The sequence below is a fragment of the Bos mutus genome, chromosome 20 (genome assembly GCF_027580195.1).
Source record: "Bos mutus isolate GX-2022 chromosome 20, NWIPB_WYAK_1.1, whole genome shotgun sequence".
NCBI classification, from domain to species: domain Eukaryota; kingdom Metazoa; phylum Chordata; class Mammalia; order Artiodactyla; family Bovidae; genus Bos; species Bos mutus.
In genome coordinates, this window is record NC_091636.1 from 23,690,877 (window position 1) to 23,711,273 (window position 20,397).

The 20,397-nt window shown below is 35.3% G+C and overlaps 1 protein-coding gene across 3 annotated transcripts in view; it reads left to right on the plus strand.

Annotated features, from left to right (window-relative positions):
* Positions 1-20,397, plus strand: part of CWC27 (CWC27 spliceosome associated cyclophilin) — a 268,469-nt gene that overhangs the window by 140,296 nt on the left and 107,776 nt on the right. For all 3 annotated transcript variants that reach the window (XM_070357521.1, XM_070357523.1, XM_005892771.3), the window contains exon 11: positions 4,500-4,603. In XM_070357521.1, coding sequence (XP_070213622.1) covers positions 4,500-4,603 — 104 coding nt within the window. The remainder of the gene's footprint in view (positions 1-4,499; positions 4,604-20,397) is intronic.

Here is a 20,397-nt window from a genome sequence, read left to right on the forward strand (position 1 = left end):
GGCATTAAACATTTATTACCCTTTTTAAAAATTATGAACAGAGTTGATGTTCATATGCAGTAGAGGTGACATTTGTTTATAATAAATAATACAAGAAAATATTCCTACTTGACAAACAGACCTTAACTGTGGCACTATTTTTAACAGAACTGAATAATAATAGCCATCATTGGTCGAAAATGTATTGAATGCCCAATATTTTAAATACCTAACTCTGATTTTATAGCTGAGGAAACTGAATCTCAAAGAACTTAAATAATTGTTGTTAGGTCTTCCAGACAATAAGTAATGGAATTGGGTTTTAAATCAGGACTTTCTGATCTTTTTAATATCTGTGCTAGTCTTTTTGATATCTTTGCTTTACTGGGTCTACAATAGTTTATACTCTCATTGCCCCTCATTCTTTGCATACTTCAGATCACCATGATAACTAGTTTGTTTGGCTGTCATGCAGCACTTCTTCAGCTTTCAAAATAATCTTCCCTCACCTTAGTCTTCAGAAAATATCATCTGAATTTCCTGAATTATTTACCAAAAAAAAAAACCTTAAGCTAGTATTTAGTGGGTGGAGCAAAGATGTGGTTGCTATTTTCTGTTTTCATATAACTTCAAGAAATAGGAAGTAATTACATTTATCTGAGAAATAGATCATGAGAGCTAACCCAGACATTGATGGTGAGAGTCAAGAAGAGCAGTTGCATGTGAGAGAGAGATCGGAAAATGACATACTTGGACAGTGATTCAGTGAAAGGGAGGGTGAACAGTCCCAGGGGAAGTTTAAAGTTTGGTCATTAGAAGGAAATCGGTTTCATGATCAAATAGGGACTTCAGGAAAAGGAACAGATTTGACCAGGGAAAAGATGATTTGGAGTTTGGACATAGAGAGTTTGTAATTCTTGTGATATCTAGCCTCAAACTACATCTGGATCTAAGCCCTTGACCTGTGACTAGTTTGAATTGAGATGTCCTCTAAGTATGAAATACACACTGCATTTAGAAGAGTTAGTACAGAAAAAATGTAAATTGGTGTATTAATATTCTTACATTGATTCCATGTTAACATAATAATACTTTGGATATTTTGAGTTATTGAGCTAAATAAAATATGTTTTTAAAATTAACCTGTTTCTTTTTACCAGTTTTTAAAATGTGCTAGGAAACAAAATTGTATGTGTGTCTTGGCTTATATTTCTGTTGGACAGTACTAATTTACATAGAGATTTGTAATAGATAGAAGTGTAGGGGGAGACATGTAGATTTGGAAATATCCTATTATAAAAGTGATAGTTTATAAGATTAGATAAAATGCCAGCATACAGGGTATAGAAATGAGAAAAATGACAATTATAGTGTGAGAAGAGAAAGAGTAATTCAGAGGAGAAATGGAGAATCAGGACTCTAAAGTGGTACATAGTCTGATTAGCAGAAAGTTTCAGAAGGAAGTAGTTCATATCTTTGGATGATAGGAAGGCCAAAGAGGAAGAAGAGGACTGAGAAAAGGCCATTGAATTTGACTGATACAGACCCAGTTTCAGTAGAGTACAAGAAGGATCGATTGCAAGAGATTAAGAACTTAGAGCTTGATGAATTAGACTTTGTATATAAGCTGTTCTTTCAGGCAAGGAGTCCACTTGTAAAGATAATAATCTCTTGTTTGGAGCAGAGTACAGGGAAATTTGAGTATGCTGTTGGCCGAATGAAAGGATCAGTAAAGTAGAAGTGCTTGAAGTTGTTAAGAAAGAGAAGATAATTTCTATAGTAAGGTCCTAATGCATTGGGTCCCAAACTTGAGTGCATGTTAAGTCACCTTGGTAACTTGGCACAGGAGCAAATTCCCAGGCAACTTCCCACATCTGAAGAAATCATATTTCCTGGAGATATGTCTCCCTGAACATGTTTTAACAATTCTTCTAGATGGTTATGATGTATCCAACAGGACAAACAAGAAAATTAAGGGTCCTGGTGAGGACATGAGGGAAATGACTGACCATAGCATCAGAATGCACAGAGAGCCAATTGGGTTAGAATAAGACTGGCGGACCATGAACTGTGATTAAGGAGTTGGCTTTCATTCATAGAAGAATGAGCCTAAGTTCAGTAGGAATGAAAGACTGAGAAAGCTAAAAGCATAGTGATCAGATAGGGAAGTTTCAGAATTGAGGACCTTGGAGGTCATGCAGATACATACAAATAGGGCTGTGTGTTTGATACAGAAAAAAGTGAAAAGAACTGAGTCACACACATTATAAAACCCATCAGTTTAGTGACTCTAATACAGAACAGGAGTAAAAAAATATGAGACTTGGGGTTTAGGAGGAAGCACTAAAGGCTTTATTTGGGGGGGCACCAAAATCACTGGAGATGGTAACTGCAGCCATGAAATTAAGACGCATGCTCCTTGGAAGAAAACCTATGACCAACCTAGACAGCATGTTAAAAAGCAGAGATATTACTTTACCAACAAAGTTCCATCTAGTCAAAGCTATGGTTTTTCCAGTAGTCATGTATAAATGTGAGAGTTGGACTATAAAAAAAGCTGAGTGCCAAAGAATTGATGCTTTTGGACTGTGGTGTTGGAGAAGCCTCTTGAGAGTCCCTTGGACTGCAAGGAGATACAACCAGTCCATCCTAGAGGAGATCAGTCCTGGGTGTTCATTGGAAGGACTGATGCTGAAGCTGAAACTCCAGTACTTTGGGCCACCTGTTGTGAAGGAACGACTCATTGGAAAAGACCCTGATGCTAGGAAAGATTGAAGGTGGGAGGAGAAGGGGACAACAGAGGATGAGATGGTTGGATGGTGTCACCGCTGCGATGGACATGAGTTTGAGTAGGCTCCAGGAGTTGGTAATGGACAGGGAAGCCTGGTGTGCTGCAGTCCATGGAGTCACAAAGAGTCGGACATGACTGAGCACTGAACTGCTGAACTGAACTAAAGGCTGAATCAGCTTAGAACCAGTGTCTTTAGAGACTTCCAGAATGGGGTGCCTCCTTGGGCTACAGTGTTCTCAGTCTCCATGACACACTCTAGCGTGTTGAAAATAGAGTGAATGCCTGACATTCACAGATATAAAATGCATAGGTTTAACTATTTGCAAGTGACTCGCAGGGTTCATGACATGAGCAGTTAATAATTGTTTCCAAGGCTTGAAATTGAATCTCCTGCCCTAAAGTGGCTTGTAGAAACCAGTCACATAACATGTAAGTGTTGCAGTAAAGCCAGCACTTACATCTTCATTTGCCTTTGATATATGATTATATTAATTATCAAACTATCTCAGTCTGATAGGTTTCACAGAAGAGGAAATTATTTGGCAAATTGTGGTATCAAAAGGTTTAAAAACTAATTGAGTTTAAAAAAAAATGTAGCATTGCTCCTAGCATGTAATAAAAAAGGGTTCAAAATGAATTAAGTTTAAGAAAAATTTTAGCATTGTTCCTAGCATGTAATAATTGCTTGATAAGTGGTAGTTACTTGTACCAATTCAGGAATTCAATAAGTTTTGAAGTCAGATATTTTTTGTGTATGCCCAGGTTTAGAGAATAGTATTTATATTAAAAAGTTTGTTTTGATTTGGAATCTCCATGCATTATTAAACTGAATTTAGAATGTTAAATTTGAAAGTAAATTAGAAGGAGAACAAAGGTTCATTTATCACTCATCAACTGTTTGATATACTTGAAGGGGGCTGTATTTCATAGCACATGCCTGTGTGCGTGCTAAGTTGCTTCAGTCATGTCCAGCTCTTTGCAACCTCATGGAGGAGCCCACCAGGCTCTCTGTTTATGGAATTTTTCAGGCAGGAATCTGGAGTAGGTTGCCACTTCCTTCTCCAGGGCATCTTCCCAACCTAGGAATCGAACCTGCCTTCCCTGGGTCTCCTGTATTGGCAAGAGGATTCTTTACCGCTGTGCCACCTGGGATGCCCCTATATTTCGTAGTAAAGCGTCTGCCTGAAATGTGGGAGACCTGGGTTCAATCCCTGGGTTGGGAAGATCTCCTGGAGAAGGAAATGACAACCCACTCCAGTATTCTTGCCTGGAAAATCCCATGGACGGAGGAGCCTGGTAGGCTACAGTCCATGGGGTCACAAAGAGTCGGACACCACTGAGAGACTTCAGTTTCACAATATATTGCTTTTGTGAAATCACAACTTTTAATATATCTTTTAAGTATGTTTCCATAGGGAGACCTGGGTTCAATCCCTGGGTTGGGAAGATCTCCTGGAGAAGGGAATGGCAACCTACTTTAGTATTCTTGCCTGGAGAATTCCATGGACAGAGAAGCCTGGCAGGCTACAGTCCCTGGGATCGCAGAGTCGGACACAACTGAGTGGCTGTCACTTCATTTCACTTCCATACCATAAATACACATACACAGAAACAAAATGAATTATATTATTCATGTTTTCTTACTGTACATGACAACTGGATTTAGGTTTTTTTGCTAAACAACTTTCTCAGTCTGTTATAAACTTATATAATTGTTTTTGATTTGTAGTGAAGAGCTCAGAAAAGAAGCAAGACAATTAAAGCGGGAACTCTTAGCAGCAAAACAGAAGAAAGCAGAAAATTCCACAAATCAAGCAGAAAAAAGAAGTGAAGGTAAGCACGGTTATCAAGCTTATATTTTCACTTGGTATTTCTTCCCTCTCTCCTTCCTGAATTGAGTGGTGGTGGTGTTTATTACTTTGTTTGGCTAGTTAGTCAATAAAATTGTTTCACTTAGGACTTTTGTCCGAGAAGGACATTCAATCAAATGTGATCATAACTACTGTTCCTTAATAAAGAGAGTACTTAACATCAGGCAAAACTTATGTTGTCATAGCACATATCTAGAAGTGCACAGGATAGAGTGTTCTTTTTTTTTTTTTTTTTTTAAACATTGGGTACCCTTTAAAACATTTAATAAAAGTGTTTAGGCCCTACATTTGGCACTTGTATAAACATTATTCATACATTGTTTGAATAGTATTAAATACAAATTCCTGTTTTGTGTTTATTTTGCTCTTATTTAAGTACAGAAAATCTAAAACATTGATAAAAATTATCAAAAGCTTATCAGAATAATACCCTGCTTTTTACAGAGGTTAAATATTTCTTTATTGTACTTTTTTTTTTATTAAGCTAGAACAGCTTCAGAAAAGCTGTTGCACTGAAGACCTTGAAACTATTTCAGCTATGAAACATGTAATGTTCAGTTTCCAAAATAGCAATTGGAACCCTCAAATCTGTCTTATCTTCATAATAGTAAAATACATTGTAGATTTGGTGAACATGATCAGAAATTTAATTATCTTTAATAATGTACACTAAATTTGGCTTAATAAATTTGCTTTGTGCATATATCTTGTGTATTCTTATGCTTTTGGAAAGCATGAATAATTTTATCAATTGATACTAGGTTCTGTAATAGTGACTGGAGATAATTCAAAGCATAAGATGTAACATCTAACCTTAAAGAATACACATTCCAATACCAAACAGTGGTACAGCATTTGACCATGTGATTATTATTTATTTTAAGTAACACAGTTATACTACATAAGCCTCTAAAGCTCAAAGTTGTTAGATGATTTGCACCATGTTCCCAATGACTATTGTTGTAAAGGCAGGTACTTGATAAAGAACTTGAAATTGCCAAAATATGTTTGAATGAAACAAATTATTAAAAAGTTAACTCATCCAAATGACACAAATTATAGACTGAATTTTAAAAAAAGGATAAAGTTATATATGTGACTAGATAATATTGGTAAAATGTGACCCAGAATAGAAAGAAGATATATTGGCAATATTGAGGTTTGAAGAAGTACAATAAGGATTCTTTAAGTTTGTGTATAATTTTCCCAGGAGATTGTTTCTTATAATTAAAAAGCACTCTAAATATATGAAAGTAATTCCTTTTAACTGGGAAGATCTTCATTTTTTTATTCTTTTCTGAGCTGCTGCTACTGCTAAGTCGCTTCAGTCGTGTCCGACTCTGTGCGACCCCATAGACGGCAGCCCACCAGGCTCCCCTGTCCCTGAGATTCTCCAGGCAAGAACACTGGAGTGGGTTGTCATTTACTTTTCTGAGCTAGTAATTGTTATTCCCACACTCCATCTCAAAGTCCATGATATACTGTGAAGTTGGTAATGGATGGTTCTTGCTTTTGTAGTTTATGATCTCAAAGAAGTGAAAGAACTGCAGTAGGAAGTTTCTGAAATAGAGCTGTATGGTTAAGACTTATATTAGATGTAAACAGTGCTGTTGTAATTTATCTGCCTTTGAAATACTTAATACAATTAGGTAAAGAAAGATTTGAGTCTTAAAACATTGATTTCTTAACACAAAAAAAGAGTCTTCTGGAGCTTATTTCAGTCTGTTTATATGAAAGTTAACCAGATTAAAACTCTTTTTATGCTGCAATTAGAGAATTATATTGGTAATTTTCTGAATTTAATTTTTCTTGTATCATCTAGAAATACCTGGATTTTCCCTAAATCTAAAAGACAGTTAAAATTAGCTTCTCTAAAACTGTAATCATTTGGTTGCTGTCATTTTTCTTTTAGTCTCAGAATGGGCTAAAAATGGGCTAAAGTTTTTTATTTTTGTTATTTTGAAATAATAAAAATTATTTTTATTTGAAATGAAAATATTTTTATCATATAATATTTAATATAAATTTGTGTATATTATTATATATATTATATTATATGTATAATAATATATCCATCGTGACCCCATGGACTGCAGCCTACCAGGCTCCTCCGTCCATGGGATTTTCCAGGCAAAAGTACTGGAGTGGGGTGCCATTGCCTTCTCCGAATTAGGTAATCAGAAGACCTTTAATAAATTTACAGTGCTATATAAAAATAATAATTTTATATTTGTAAGAGAAATATAGTTATTCGTGGTTTTATTTTGTTCTCTGTCCAGACTTACAAACTGAAAATATGAATTTTAATACAGTGTTAGAATTAAAGACTCTAATCAATATAGCTCATATAAATATGACATAAATTAAATCTCACAATGACCTTTCCTTAACTGTGTTTTCACAGTTGTATTTTTATAATTATATTCTTTCTTAAAAAGTATGTGTGTGTGAACTACGTATTTGCATTCTTAAGTAAAGCTTCCAGTAGTGGTATTTCCTGATTTTATGAATTGATTTGGCAAGTCTAATACTTGCTGACTACTGCCACTTTCTTTTGGAATTTAATGTATTACTTCCACATTAAGAGCACTTGGCAAGAGACCCATAAGAACAGGAAAGCTCCTGCGTGCTTCTGTCCGTGCTCTGGTTTCCCGAGTTTTGTCGTGTGTGAACGGAGGTGTTCCGCGCAGGCAGGCGCTCTAGTAGCTGTGGTGCTCTCGTCAGGGCTTCTGTCGTCTTAGGAAATCACCTTTGATCAGGGAGTAATAATTCCCTTAGTTTTATCATCTCTGTCGAATTTCCTGAGCTAGATCCTTAGCCAGATCTGTGGCTCAGATGGGAAAGAATCTGCTTGCAATGGGGGAAACCCTGGTTTGATCCCTCGGGTTGGGAAGATCCCCTGGAGAAGGGAATGGCAACCCACTCCAGTATTCTTGCCTGAAGAATTCCACGGGCAGAGGGGCAGGTGGGCTACAGTCCATGGGGTCGCAAAGAGTCGGTCATGACTGAGTGACTAGTACTTTAACTTTCACTTTTTTCATTTTAACCAGTTTTGCTTCTAAATCTATTCTATTACCTGAGGCAAGTTACTTTGAAATCAGGATCCATCTGTTTCTCCATATAGAAAATCTAAGATAAGATTTTATATAATCTTAACATAAGGTCTGCTTTTTTAATGTTTTACTGTATTTATTCTTTATTAATTCCTTCAGTTCCATTATGACAGAAAATAAAATAATTAAAAGTCTTTGTTACTTTTACATTGATAAATACTTTGGGCCACATACAATTAAGCAATTCTAAATACATTGCCATTTTTATATTACCTGATTATAGTGATAGTGGCCATGAGTATATGCACATGTTCAAACCCATAAAACTGTGCATGTTCAAACATGTACAGCTCATTTGTATGCTAGTTATGCCTCAACAAAGCTGTTCCCCAGAAAAGAATATTGGTCTGTAAACCAGAAGCCTCTTAACATCTCTGTCCTAGTATGAAAGCATGTACATATAATTGAGTCAATGTATAAATCTTTTTTAACACTAGTGTAGTAAAAAAGCTTCCCTATGTAGTAAAATTGAATATGGGGCCATCCATTTTTCCCTTAAGTCTTCCCAGTAAAGCTCAAGTTCTGCTCTTTCTTCTATCACAGAGATATGGTGAGGTAACAGATGTACTTATGCCTCTATGTATGAAGAAGAGCACTACATAAATATAACCTCATAATTTTTGCCATTGCTTTGCCACCTATTTAGTTTCTAAAGGCTTCAGATAATGTATAAAAGAAGGCTTCAGTAAATTAGAGAACTAGAATGTGAAGGAATAAAGCCACTATTATAGTCATATAATGAGAATTTTTATAGTAATGTGAAATTTGATTCTAAAATTCAAAACAGTTACATTTCTTAGTTGAATACAGAATCTGCAGTAGGCTCTAAGATCCCAATTTAAGTAAACAGGGAATGTGGTGTTTTACTTTAGATACCAGCAGTGTCAAAAGAGATGTACTGCAGGACAGTCTGTTTACAGCCTGGGAGTCTCTTTAGTCCCACTGTAAATCATCCGGGCCTGTGCATAGGATTTTTGTAGGGGGTAATAAATTTCAAGTAAGATTGATAGTTAATTGGAGATAGAGTTGGTTTCCTGGGTTGGCTCTGTCAAGTTCTTTAATAAACTATATAATCCTTTTCATTAAATTATGCCTCTAAGTCCTTTCCAGATTTCTTTAGGTTTCATCATATCAAAACCAGTACCAAACTGAACACAGTCACATAGAGATACATGTTTGGACATATTATCTAATCAGCTTTAGGGAGATAAGGTGTCAGATCCTCTTTTCAAAGTTCCAGGCACACAATACCTGCTGTATGACTAGTGCCAGAAATTAGAGGAGGAAGAGCAATCTGAGCTTGTAAATCAAGAAAGAATTTTAAAGCCTCTTCATGAAACACATCCCTGAGGTGCTTAGTACCTCTCAAATTGCACTGGGCCATTTCAGGTTTCTTCAAACTGTCTTTTTAATGCTGGATTAAGTCAGACTAAGGCCCTTCAGGCTTGATAGGTTGGGAAAGTATATAGTGTGGTGTTTTTTTTTTTTTTTTTTTTACTACTTTTTGTCTCTCTAACATATTATGTTAAACTAGCTTAATCTTGGTTTTTATAAGAAACAGAAACCATTGTGGAATGTTAGCTCTGTGTTGTGCCTGATACCATGTATAATTAATTCCTCTCTGATCAAACTGGTCCTATTTGCCACAGCAGTGAACTCTCTTCAGGGAGTCTTAAGTCATCATTTTTTTTCTTGGAGGCTAGAAGTATCAGACCTATTTTTCCCATAGTCTACTCTTACTGTATTGTTAACTTTTAATGTTATTTGCACAGAAAAGTGAAAGTATATTTGCCCTTGACTTATAGAAAGCCTCTCAGTACCACCGTCAGTAATAGTCTATAGATTCTTAACTTTGAGCGTGGTACTAACAATTGTTTATCTGATTTTACATTTCAAAAAAAGTTAAAGAGTAATACAAGTGTGGGACAGTCCTCTTTAAAAGGGAAAATTTGATGTTTTTTTTTTTTTTCTGAATCTCCTAAGTTGAATGTTTCTTTCTATACTGACTCCTTTTAACAGATTTCTACAGTATATCTAAAGTATATCTCAAGGACTAGAAAATAAATAAGCAAAGGAAAACCCAGGGCAGGACTGCCCTGTGGATCTTCTTAGCCATTTTATTGAACTAAAAAGAAAATAAAATTTTTTAAAATGAGAGATAAAGATACAGCTGGGGACATCCATTCAGGTAGCAGTAAGAGTTGATACTGAACACTTTACATTAGGTGAGGAAACACAGGAAGATGGTAGTGGAATGTTATGGACATATTTACTATAGATGATACTTCACTATATTTGAAAGTATGTCAATATTCAAATTATTGATGCTCATTTTAATAGCCCTGATTCATTAAGAAAAGTTTAGATGTTGTTTATTACTGTTGAAAAAGGCAGAGAATGGGCAGTGGTTCTAACTTGATTGAAAAACTGTTTTTAATTATTTTAATCAGCTAAAGATAAGATTTTTTTTTTTATCTGAAATAATTAATTGTGTGGAATCCTTCATTTCCTAGAAGTCCTGGAAAAATGAAGCTTCCTTCTATAGTCAGGACAGTCTGTCAAGTGAAATCTTATTGAACGCAGTTTACTACCTTTACGTACCAGAAATCATGTTTATTTTAACAGTATGTTTTTCAAAAATATACTTTTTAAAATAATAAAGACTTTTAATTAAAAGTATGTAACAAGTATAAAGATGTACATACCCTCACAATTAGACCAAGAATTTAATCTTCTATAAAGTAAGAGATGATTGTCTTTAATTTGTGAGTCCATAGTGAACTCTGTTCTTTTTTAGACAGTCCTTCTCAGACTTTTCACTAGCCACCATGAACAAATCTTGTTGTGCTTTAAAATTATACATTGTGGGCATATTTAATTTTATTTTCTTGAATTCTGTGCCATCTTGCAGACCTCCTAGCAGTTACTTAGGACTCTCATCTCTTGGTACTTTAAAAAACCAGTGTATTAGGAATACCTCTTTGCTGCCCTTCGCTGTCTTAATATAGTTTTTTAATAAGCATTCTTTTTGCCTGGTGATTGACATAATTCCAATATTGGAAATTTGACAAAAACCTTAAGCTATTTTTTTAATAGCTTCCTTTTTAATATCAATGCCATTCCTAACCCATTAAATATAGGTTTGTTAATTGATTCAGGTAAGTATTAACCTTTGGCCATAACTGTCTCTTTTTAAAAAGAAAAAAAAAGTATGTTATTTCTCCCAATTGTAAAAGTAATGTATGTCCTTTGCAAAGATAGCAGAAATATAGAAAAGTATAAATGAGAAAAAGAAAGACCACTCCATAATATATCTTCCAAAGATAGCCATGGTTAACTTTGTGATATTTATGTTTCTGTAGTTTTTAATCTTCATGCCAGAAACACATGTGTATTGTTTTCCATAATCTTATTTTATCATAATCTTTTTTGTAATATATATATATTTCAAACTTTCCAAGTGAATTGACTGTTAACTTTTAAATGGACAACTTGCTTTTAGGGGCATTTCTTCCTCTTCATTCTCTCATATCTGATAGTGTAGACTTTAGAAGATGAAAAAGACTGTATAAATGTAAATGAGAGATGCAAATTTCCCACTGTTCTCAGTTCTAGGGTTTAGAAGATGTGAGGGACTCCATCTGCACTGCTGATGGGAATTATTTGTACCTCTCATAAGTTAAAACAAGAAGACTGACATTGCCTGGTAGATTGCCATCTTGTCATTTCCCAAGTGGCCATTGATAAATCTGTAAGATATTTGGAGCTTGAATTGAAATAACTAAAAATTTGTCCACATTAGAAAATAAAAGAGGTGAGGGCTGTGTATGTGTGCGTGCACATATTGTTATTTTATTTTGTTTGGGTATTTAAATTTTCTCAAAGCAGGAACTAATACCGTCATTAAAAGTTTGATTATAACCAGCAATTCCATTTGGGAATGGTGGTGTTAACTATTCCAGACTGCTGTCAAGACCTTATTTTAAGTAAGATGTTTTTCTTTTATGTGACGTTTTCTGAGGCTTTGCCAAAAATGACATCAAACATATAACTCATTTGAGTGCTGAGTTTCTTCAACATCTTACAGCACTTAATCAAATTTGAAAAAGATATTCTTTTCACAACTTTATAGTGTAAACCTGTGAATATGTTGCATTAAAACTTACTTGGGACAATTTAATCTGTGTGGTATTAGGTCAATTTTTTTTTTTTTTTAATGATTAATGCAATATGCTGACAGTTTTAAATGGTTCTGTTTTCAAAATTCTTCACATAAACTCCTGGCAGATTATTCAGATGCAGCTTTTGAGTAATAGTAATTTTTCATGCAAAAGCCAGATAATCCATAAATTATGTTAATAGCTACATTAAAAATTTTGAAATACCAGATAGGACAAAGAGAATAATCAAGTTCTCAGAACTAAGAAGATGTCAAAATATTAAGAATCATTAAGAATTTGTTTGAAGTACAAAAGTAGTCTATATTGATGTTTTTAAATGGCTTCACCAGTGGGTAAGCTTTTTAAAAACATGCTGCAGTATGTTTAAAATGTGAAAGTAGGCTAGCCTTAAGCAATGCCATGACATCAGAAACTTCTATGTTGAGTATACTCTACATCACATAGCTCTGTGCAGTCACAGAGGTTTGGTCCTGAGAGGAACATCCAGTCCTACCCCTCCATTATATATAGAAAATCAAAAGAGTTAGTCACTCAGTCGTGTCTGACTCTGCCACCCCATGGTCTGTATAGCCCACCTGGCTCCTCTGTCATGGAATTCTCCAGGTAAGAATACTGGAGGGGGTAGCCATTCCCTTCTCCAGGGGATCTTCCCGACCCAGGAATTGAAGCCGGGACTCCTGCACTGCAGGCAGATTCTTTGCCATCTGAGCCACCAGGAAACCCATAGGAAGCCAAAGGCCAGCCCGTTAAGGGGCTTACCCAAAGCCACATGGCCAGTAGTAGGACTGGGGCTGAGGTCCCCTGGTTTCCAGTCCAGTGCTCTGTCTACACCTCTGTTTTTCAGTTTGATCCAATCTTGAGTAGGTACAGTCTGTAAATTTTTAATTGTTATTTATTAAAACTCACCTTGGCTTTAGTGCTAATAATTGTTTCTAAGATCTTCTCAACACACCTAGAGTCCTTTAAAGAGCACTTTATCATTATACTTGTTGTGCCTTTTCAAAGACTAAAACATGTGATTTTTGAATGAGTGACAAAAATTGTAATGTTGTAGAAAATGTTCATTTCTAACAACATAGCAGATTGAGTTCAAACTGATCTTACTGCTAAAAACAACTAAAAATGTTGGATATACTATTAAAAAAAAAAAAAAAAAAAACTTCTCGTATGCTCCTATGAGCTTTAAAAAAAAAAAAAAGCCCACAAGAAATACTCAAACCAGTAAATAAGTAAAGGTGTGAGGTAAGAGAAGTAAGTGGGACACCGGGTCTAGCTGTAACTCTAGTGACATTTGCTCAACTGGGTGAACTGAAGCATTGTTTTTTGAGGTCTTACCAAGAGAGAACATAAAACCCAAGCCCTTCCCAAGGCAGAGGCTGACTAATAGAAGACTGTCCCATGTAGTTGGGGGCCCAAAGGATCTCATCCTTAATGGCAGGGAGAATTAGAAATAAACAAAATCACCTTATCCCCCATCAGAAGACTACAAGGAAAACTACCCGTCTTGAGTCATGTCACAGAGTATTTTGGGGCAAGAGCATTTACTAGGAAGTCTAGCCACAGGGCAGTCTTCCCATTAGTTTGGAGTGCCAATTGAAGAATGTAGTTGGGAATAGTCCTGGATTCTTAGTGCCCGCATAAGTCTGATAGAAGAAAGCATAAATCTTTTTAAGAGGAACCTGCTTTCATCCCCTGTTCTTAAAATTCAAAAGAAAATAGAGTAGTTTTGAATGAAAACACAAACAGACAAACACCAATCTAGGTATCCTGTCAAAAACCTGATAGAAACAACAGAGAACAGAATCAGACCCCGGAGCGGATTCTTGGGACTTCATTCCGACATTGAATGTTAAGTATATGTAACGTATTTCAAGAAATGATAAATTAAGAACAAACAAATTTTAAAACAAACAAGGTTAATTTCCTTGAAATAAAATATATAAGAGTTGACATTAAAAACTCAGGAGGTTTTTTTTTTTGTTTTTTTTTTTTAGCAAATTAGACACAGCTTAAAAGAACATTAGTGAACTGAAAGGTAGATCTGAAAACATTATGTAAAATTCAGCCCCAAATGATACACCTAGAAGAGAAAGAAAATTACTAAATGTCTAATCAGATTCTAGGAAGAGATCAAAAGGCAAAGGCAAAACTTGAAGAGATGATAGCTGAAAATTCTCTTTAACTAATGAAAGAGATCAACTCACAGAGTAAAGAAGTTTTTTTAAAAAAATGAATAGAGGATAAATAAAAATAAATCCAGTTCTAGACACACCAAGTTAATACTTCGTAGCATTCATCACAGAGAGATCTTAAAAGCAGCAGTAGAGAAAAGACATCTTTTAAAAAGGAAGAGCTGATTTTTCAACAGCAACAAGTGAGGACGTAAGAATATAATCTTCAGTGTATTGAGGGAAAATGTTCTTCAAAACTGAGAGACTTTGCTACCTACATACCGTCATTAAAAGAAATTCTAAAGGACATACTTTAGGCAAAAGGTGAGCCCATATGGAAAATCTGTAGTGCAAAGAGAAAGGAATGTGGAAAGTAATAAATATATGAGTACATCTGAAGAAACATTGAATGAATAAAATAACAATAATGTCTTATGTTAACAATAAAAATAAAATTAAAATACATAATAACAATAGCATATAAGTTTGAGGAGCAGATAAGGAAGTTTGGAAAAGCATTCTATGGTCCCTGTATTGGTTCTTATTTGGGAAGAAGATAAAGACCCAAATTAACTTTTAGACTTGAACACAGTAAATATGCATGTTAATATTTTTAAGAAAACTGATAAAAAAAAGAATGGAAAAATAACTACCAAACTGGTAGAGAAAAAAGATGGATTAAGGAAAAATCGAACCCAAAAGGAAGCAAGAAAAAAGAGAAAAAGAAGTGCAGTCTGATAGGATATTAAAAATAATGGTACAAAATAAGATAGTAGGCATAAAATAAAGATATACTAGTGATTATACTGAAATAATGCAAAAAGTCAAATACTTTACTTTAAAAGATCGAGATTGTCAAACTGGGTTGAAAAAAGAAATTTGATCATGTATTATTTACCTGAGAAACATCTTAAATATATTTTACAATCTAATTCATAGGGCAAAATGTATGATTAAAGAGAGTCTCTACCTAATAACAAAAAATTTACTTTTCCAGGAAGATTTAACAGTCCTAAACCTGAGTATACCCAGTAACACAAACTCAAAATATATGAAGCAAAAGTTGGTAGACCTATAATAAGTAAGTAAGTTCATCATAGTGGGAGAATTTAATACATTTTTCTCAATAACTGATTTTAAAAGCATATAGAAAAATTAATGAAACTATAGATTTGGAGTACTCAGTTAACCTACTTTATATAATACACCTATAGAGAATATTGCACCCAACAGCTTCAGAATGCAGTCTTTGCCAACACCCTTGAAGAAAGTTAGAAAGGTTTCAGTTGACTGTTGCAAACAGCCTACCTTCTCTGACAAAATCCAGTTGTTAAGAATTAATAACAACTGATTCTGAAGTTAATGATTTCCAAATATGTTGACGTGTCTATCGCTGTACTTAGAAGAAAAATCATAGCTTCAGAAACTTGTACTATTTTAGGAAATTACTAACAATGCTTCTCATGTAAAGAACCTTTAAAAAAGAAAAAGAAGCAGGCAAAATTAACACAATGAAGTGGAAAAAAGGAAATAATAAAGAACAGGATCAACAAAATAGTTTTAAAAACAGGATTACAATAATAAATTGTTCCTGGCGTAACTTCTTAGTCCTTTATATAATACATGGTAGATAATGAGGAAATTGCTTTGATGATATTGTGTTAGACATTTGTCACTTGGTGTTTATTGGATGTCCTTCCAATCCTGAGAAAATAAGATCTACTTACTTTGTACAAGGAGTTCCACAGGGGAAAGTTTCTATTAACAGTGCTGCTTTTATTCGCTACAAAAGAAGCTGCTATTAAAAAGAGTGAGAGAGAGAAGCAGACAGGGACTCAAAAACACAAGAGAAATAATTGGGGATTATTTCTCTCGTGCAGACCATCGATGTGTGAACACTTGACGGCTAGCAAGTTATTCAAGAACCAAGTTTCTTTTCATTTTGATTTTTCATTGTCCACATTGCTCACCTTTATGTCTGTGTTCTAACGAGGGAAGAGGAAAAATCAAGTACCAGACAAATGGCTTCATCTTAAAGTTGACCCAAAGTTGCACACAGCACTTTTATCCATATCATATTGTTCTGAAATCACATGGCCATACCCAGCTCTCAGAAAGCTAGAATGTAGTTGAGTGGCCAAATGCCTGATTAGAACTTAAGGTTAGGACTGGGGAGGTGAGGGCTGGTTCTGTCACTAAAAGGTAAGAGGAGAGAATAAATTCATGGAGAAAATCAGCAAATTCTGTTACATAATATAAATCAAAGCCTAAAGAACTAAAGAGGCAGTAATCCATTTGGTCGAAAAAAACCTGACCAAGTATCTGAGCCAGATTTTGAGAGAGAACTAAGATTTCACCATAAAATGAAGGGCAGTAAAGTAGAGCAATAGTTGGAAGGGTGCCCTGCCAGGCAGGAGTCATAGCTGATTCATCCCTTCCCTATGCTTGGTACTTGACACAGTGACTCGCAAAATAAAAAGTATTCAACAAATATTTGCAGAAGGAATGAATGAAATTGACTTTTCTATCTAAATGGATAATTCTATAACTTGTAAGGGGAAAGAGAAAAATAAGAATGAAGGAAACTCAGGATAATATTTTTAACATGCTAAAATGAAGAGTACAGATGAACAAATAATAAAATAGATAGTAAGAGCTAAGAGAGTAATATAAAACAGGATAGTGTAAACACTGACCAGAGAGCTACTTTAAATTGAGTGGGTATCAGAAAGGACCCAGTCACAAACAGAATCCACAAACATTAATTTGAATGCAGAAAAAAATTTAATAGCTTTATTAAGGAATAATTTAAAGTTCATAGTTTGACTTGTTTTGACATATGTACATACCTGGAGAAGGAGATGGCAACCCACTCCAGTATTCTTGCCTGGAAAGTTCCATGAACAGAGGAACCTTGCAGGCTATAGTCCATGGGGTTCACAAAGAGTCAGACACAATTTAGCTACTGAACAACAGTATACCTGTGAAACCTTCACCACGATCAGAATAATATTTTCTTCAAGGTCCAGTATGTTTTCATGCCCCTTGATAATCCCCTCCCCAATCCCCAGACTGATGTTGAAGCTGAAACTCCAATACTTTGGCCACCTGATGGGAAGAACTGACTCCTTGGAAAAGACTCTGATGCTGGGAAAGATTGAAGGCAGGAGGAGAAGGGGATGACAGAGGATGAGATAGGTGGATGGCATCACCAACTCAATGGACATGAGTTTGGGTAGACTCCAGGAGTTGGTGATGGACAGGGAGGCCTGGTGTGCTGCAGTCCATGGGGTCGCAAAGAGTCGGACATGACTGAGCGACTGAACTGAATCCCCAGACAACCACTCAAGTTCTTCCTATCACTATAAAGCAGTTTGTATTTTCTAGAATTTTATTTAAATAGAATTGTATATTTTGTACATAATGTACCCTTTTGGGGCATGGCTTCTTTCAGCAAAAGTATTTTGAGATTTATCCATGTTATTGTATGTATCAGTAATTTATTCCTTTTATACTAAATAGTAAGTAGCCCATGATATAGATATGCCGCAAGGGTTTTTGTTTTTGTTTTTACTGTGAGGTTTTATATAGCTGTATGGTCTTATTTCTCTTGGATATATATCTGGAAGTAGAATGACTAGGTCATGTGATAGGTTTATGATTTGTATGCTTAACTTTTTAAAGATTGCCAAACTGTTTTCCTGGTGACTTAGGTGGTAAAGAATCTGCCAGCATTGCAGGAGACCCAGGTTCTGATCCTAGGTTAGGCAGATCTAGAGGAGGGAATGGCAACCCAGTCCAGTATTCTTGCCTGGAGAATTCCATGGACAGAAGAGCCTAGCAGGCTATAGTCCGTGGGGTCATAAAGAACTAGCACACTTCACGTACAAACTTTCTCAAACTAATTGTGCCATTTTACGTTCCTACAAGTAGTGTGTGAGATACACTCTTATCCCACATCCTCATTAACACTGGTATGGTCACTTTTAATTTTAGTCATTCTAATAATTTGTAATGTTACCTTGTGGTTTAATTTGCATTCCTCTAATTAATAATGATGTTAAGCACCTTTTCATAATTTGTTTGCCATTAGTACAGTGAAAAGTCTATTTAAATCTTTTGCCCATTTATTATTGTTATCTTTTACTGGATTTTGCATTCTTTATATATGCTGGATACAAGTCCTTTATCAGAGATATGATTTGCAAATGTTTTCTCACAGATAGTGACTTAATTTTTCATTCTCTTAATTTTTTTTCAAAAAATGAAACTTAAATTTTGATGAAGTCTAGCTTACTTATTTTTCATTTTTGAATTTTTTATATAGAAATCTTTTCCTTAGTTTTTTATGACTGGCTTCTTTCCCTTAGCATATTTTCAAGGTATCCATATTGTATCATGTATCAGTAGTTTATTCCTTTTTACTGACAGTTAAATAATCCATTGAGTAGATATACCGTAATTTGTTTATCTGCTAATCAGTTGACGGACCTTTGAGTTTCTTCCTCCGTGTGTGCACGTGCGTGCGCACACACGCTCTGCTGTGTTCAACTCTTTGTGACCCTTTGGACTGTAACCCGCCAGGCTCCTCTATCCATGGAATTCTCCAGGCAAGAATACAGGAGTGGGTTGCCATTTCCTACTCCAAGGGATCTTCCTGACTCAGGGATCAAACCTGCATCTCTTGTGTCTCCTGCATTAGCAGGCGGATTCTTTACCACTGAATCACCTGGGAGACCCTTTGAGTTTTTCGTACTTCTTGACTGTTTGAATAGAGTTTCTTTGAACTTGTACACTCATTTTGCTTTAACGCTTCACCAGTGGTATTCTCAGAGATTGTTGTGCTTCTACAAACAGTTCCTTCAGGATTTTTGAAGCTTTCATTAACAAATTCCTCAAAATCCTTCCAGCTTCTGTCCACTATCAGGTTCTAGACCTACTCACATGAATTCAATTTTAGGATTTTGATAGAGCAGCACCAGACATCCGGAATTTTTCAGTGTCTGTGTTATAATAAATACGATTACACCCCCACACACATATGTGCGTATCCAAGAGATACTGACAACAAATTAAAAATTCCTATCCATTAGATACTTCTATGCTTTTGGTTTCCAACTGTTTTTCTGTACCCTTCTCAACATCCTTGTCCTGACAGTCCTCTAACCACCTTCACCTGATTCAGTTTAATGACAGCTACAACAGTAATAGCAGCTACCATATCATATATGCTGTATATTAGAAAGTTTTATATATTATTTACCTGAGTTTAGTTATCACACAGCAACCCTATACAGATGGATATTAGTATCCCCATTTTATAAAGAAGGAAGCTGAAACTCAGAGATTCATCTAGCCCATTTCATACAGTTGTAGAACCAGCAGAATCTGAATATTTGATTGTATTAACCTGTATTCCATTGTATTAACCTGCAGGAGAAGGTCTGTGGTTTTCAACTTATGAAGGTTTTTGACGGTTTTGCTCTTGTTTCTTCTCACTGGTTGAGAAAGAGTACAGCTCAAGTATCATTTTCTTACTTTGTGTGTCTCTTTTATATAGTAGTCAAATAACACAACTCAAATATGCCTACTAAAGATTTGCCCTTTCAACAATAAAATGAAATTGTATTTTTCAGAGTAGTTTTACAAGATTTTCCATGTTAGCTTAACTGTTTTCAAAAAGTTTATTAAAGAAGCCAAGATACATACATGATCAGAAAAATGCTGTAGTTTCTTTTGGTGGCAGATAAGACTATAGGATTTCAATTTTCAAAGATAAGAAAGGTGTCATGGTTAAAAGTACAACCTTTGAAGTTAGAAGAATCTAGTTTTGAGAATTAGCTCTTCCACTGATACCTCCTGCTCTTGGATAAGTTGTATATCTGGGTATTACTTAAGGTTCTTGGTCTCACCCAACTGCAATTTAAACCACAGGATAGGATACTGAGATAGCACACTGAATAGCCAAGCTTCAGGAAGGGCAAGAAGACCAGAGGCACTGGATGCAGGACGTCTTGGATTCTTATCAGGATCTGTCACCAGGCGACTCACCCTAGCTTCTTTCTAGCTTTCTTGTGTACCCACCTCCCAGAAGTCAGACATCAACTGATTGGTGTGTCACTCTGTCATCAGGGGCAGGATCTGTTACCAGAGGAAGCAGTCAGAAATACACTAGGCAAACAAAAAGCATACCTACAACACTTGGCCTCTCTTACCTCAGTTTCCTGCTCTGTGAATGGGTATCTTCATTTGTTTATTGTTAGGTTTGAGCATGTAAGGTATACAGTATCT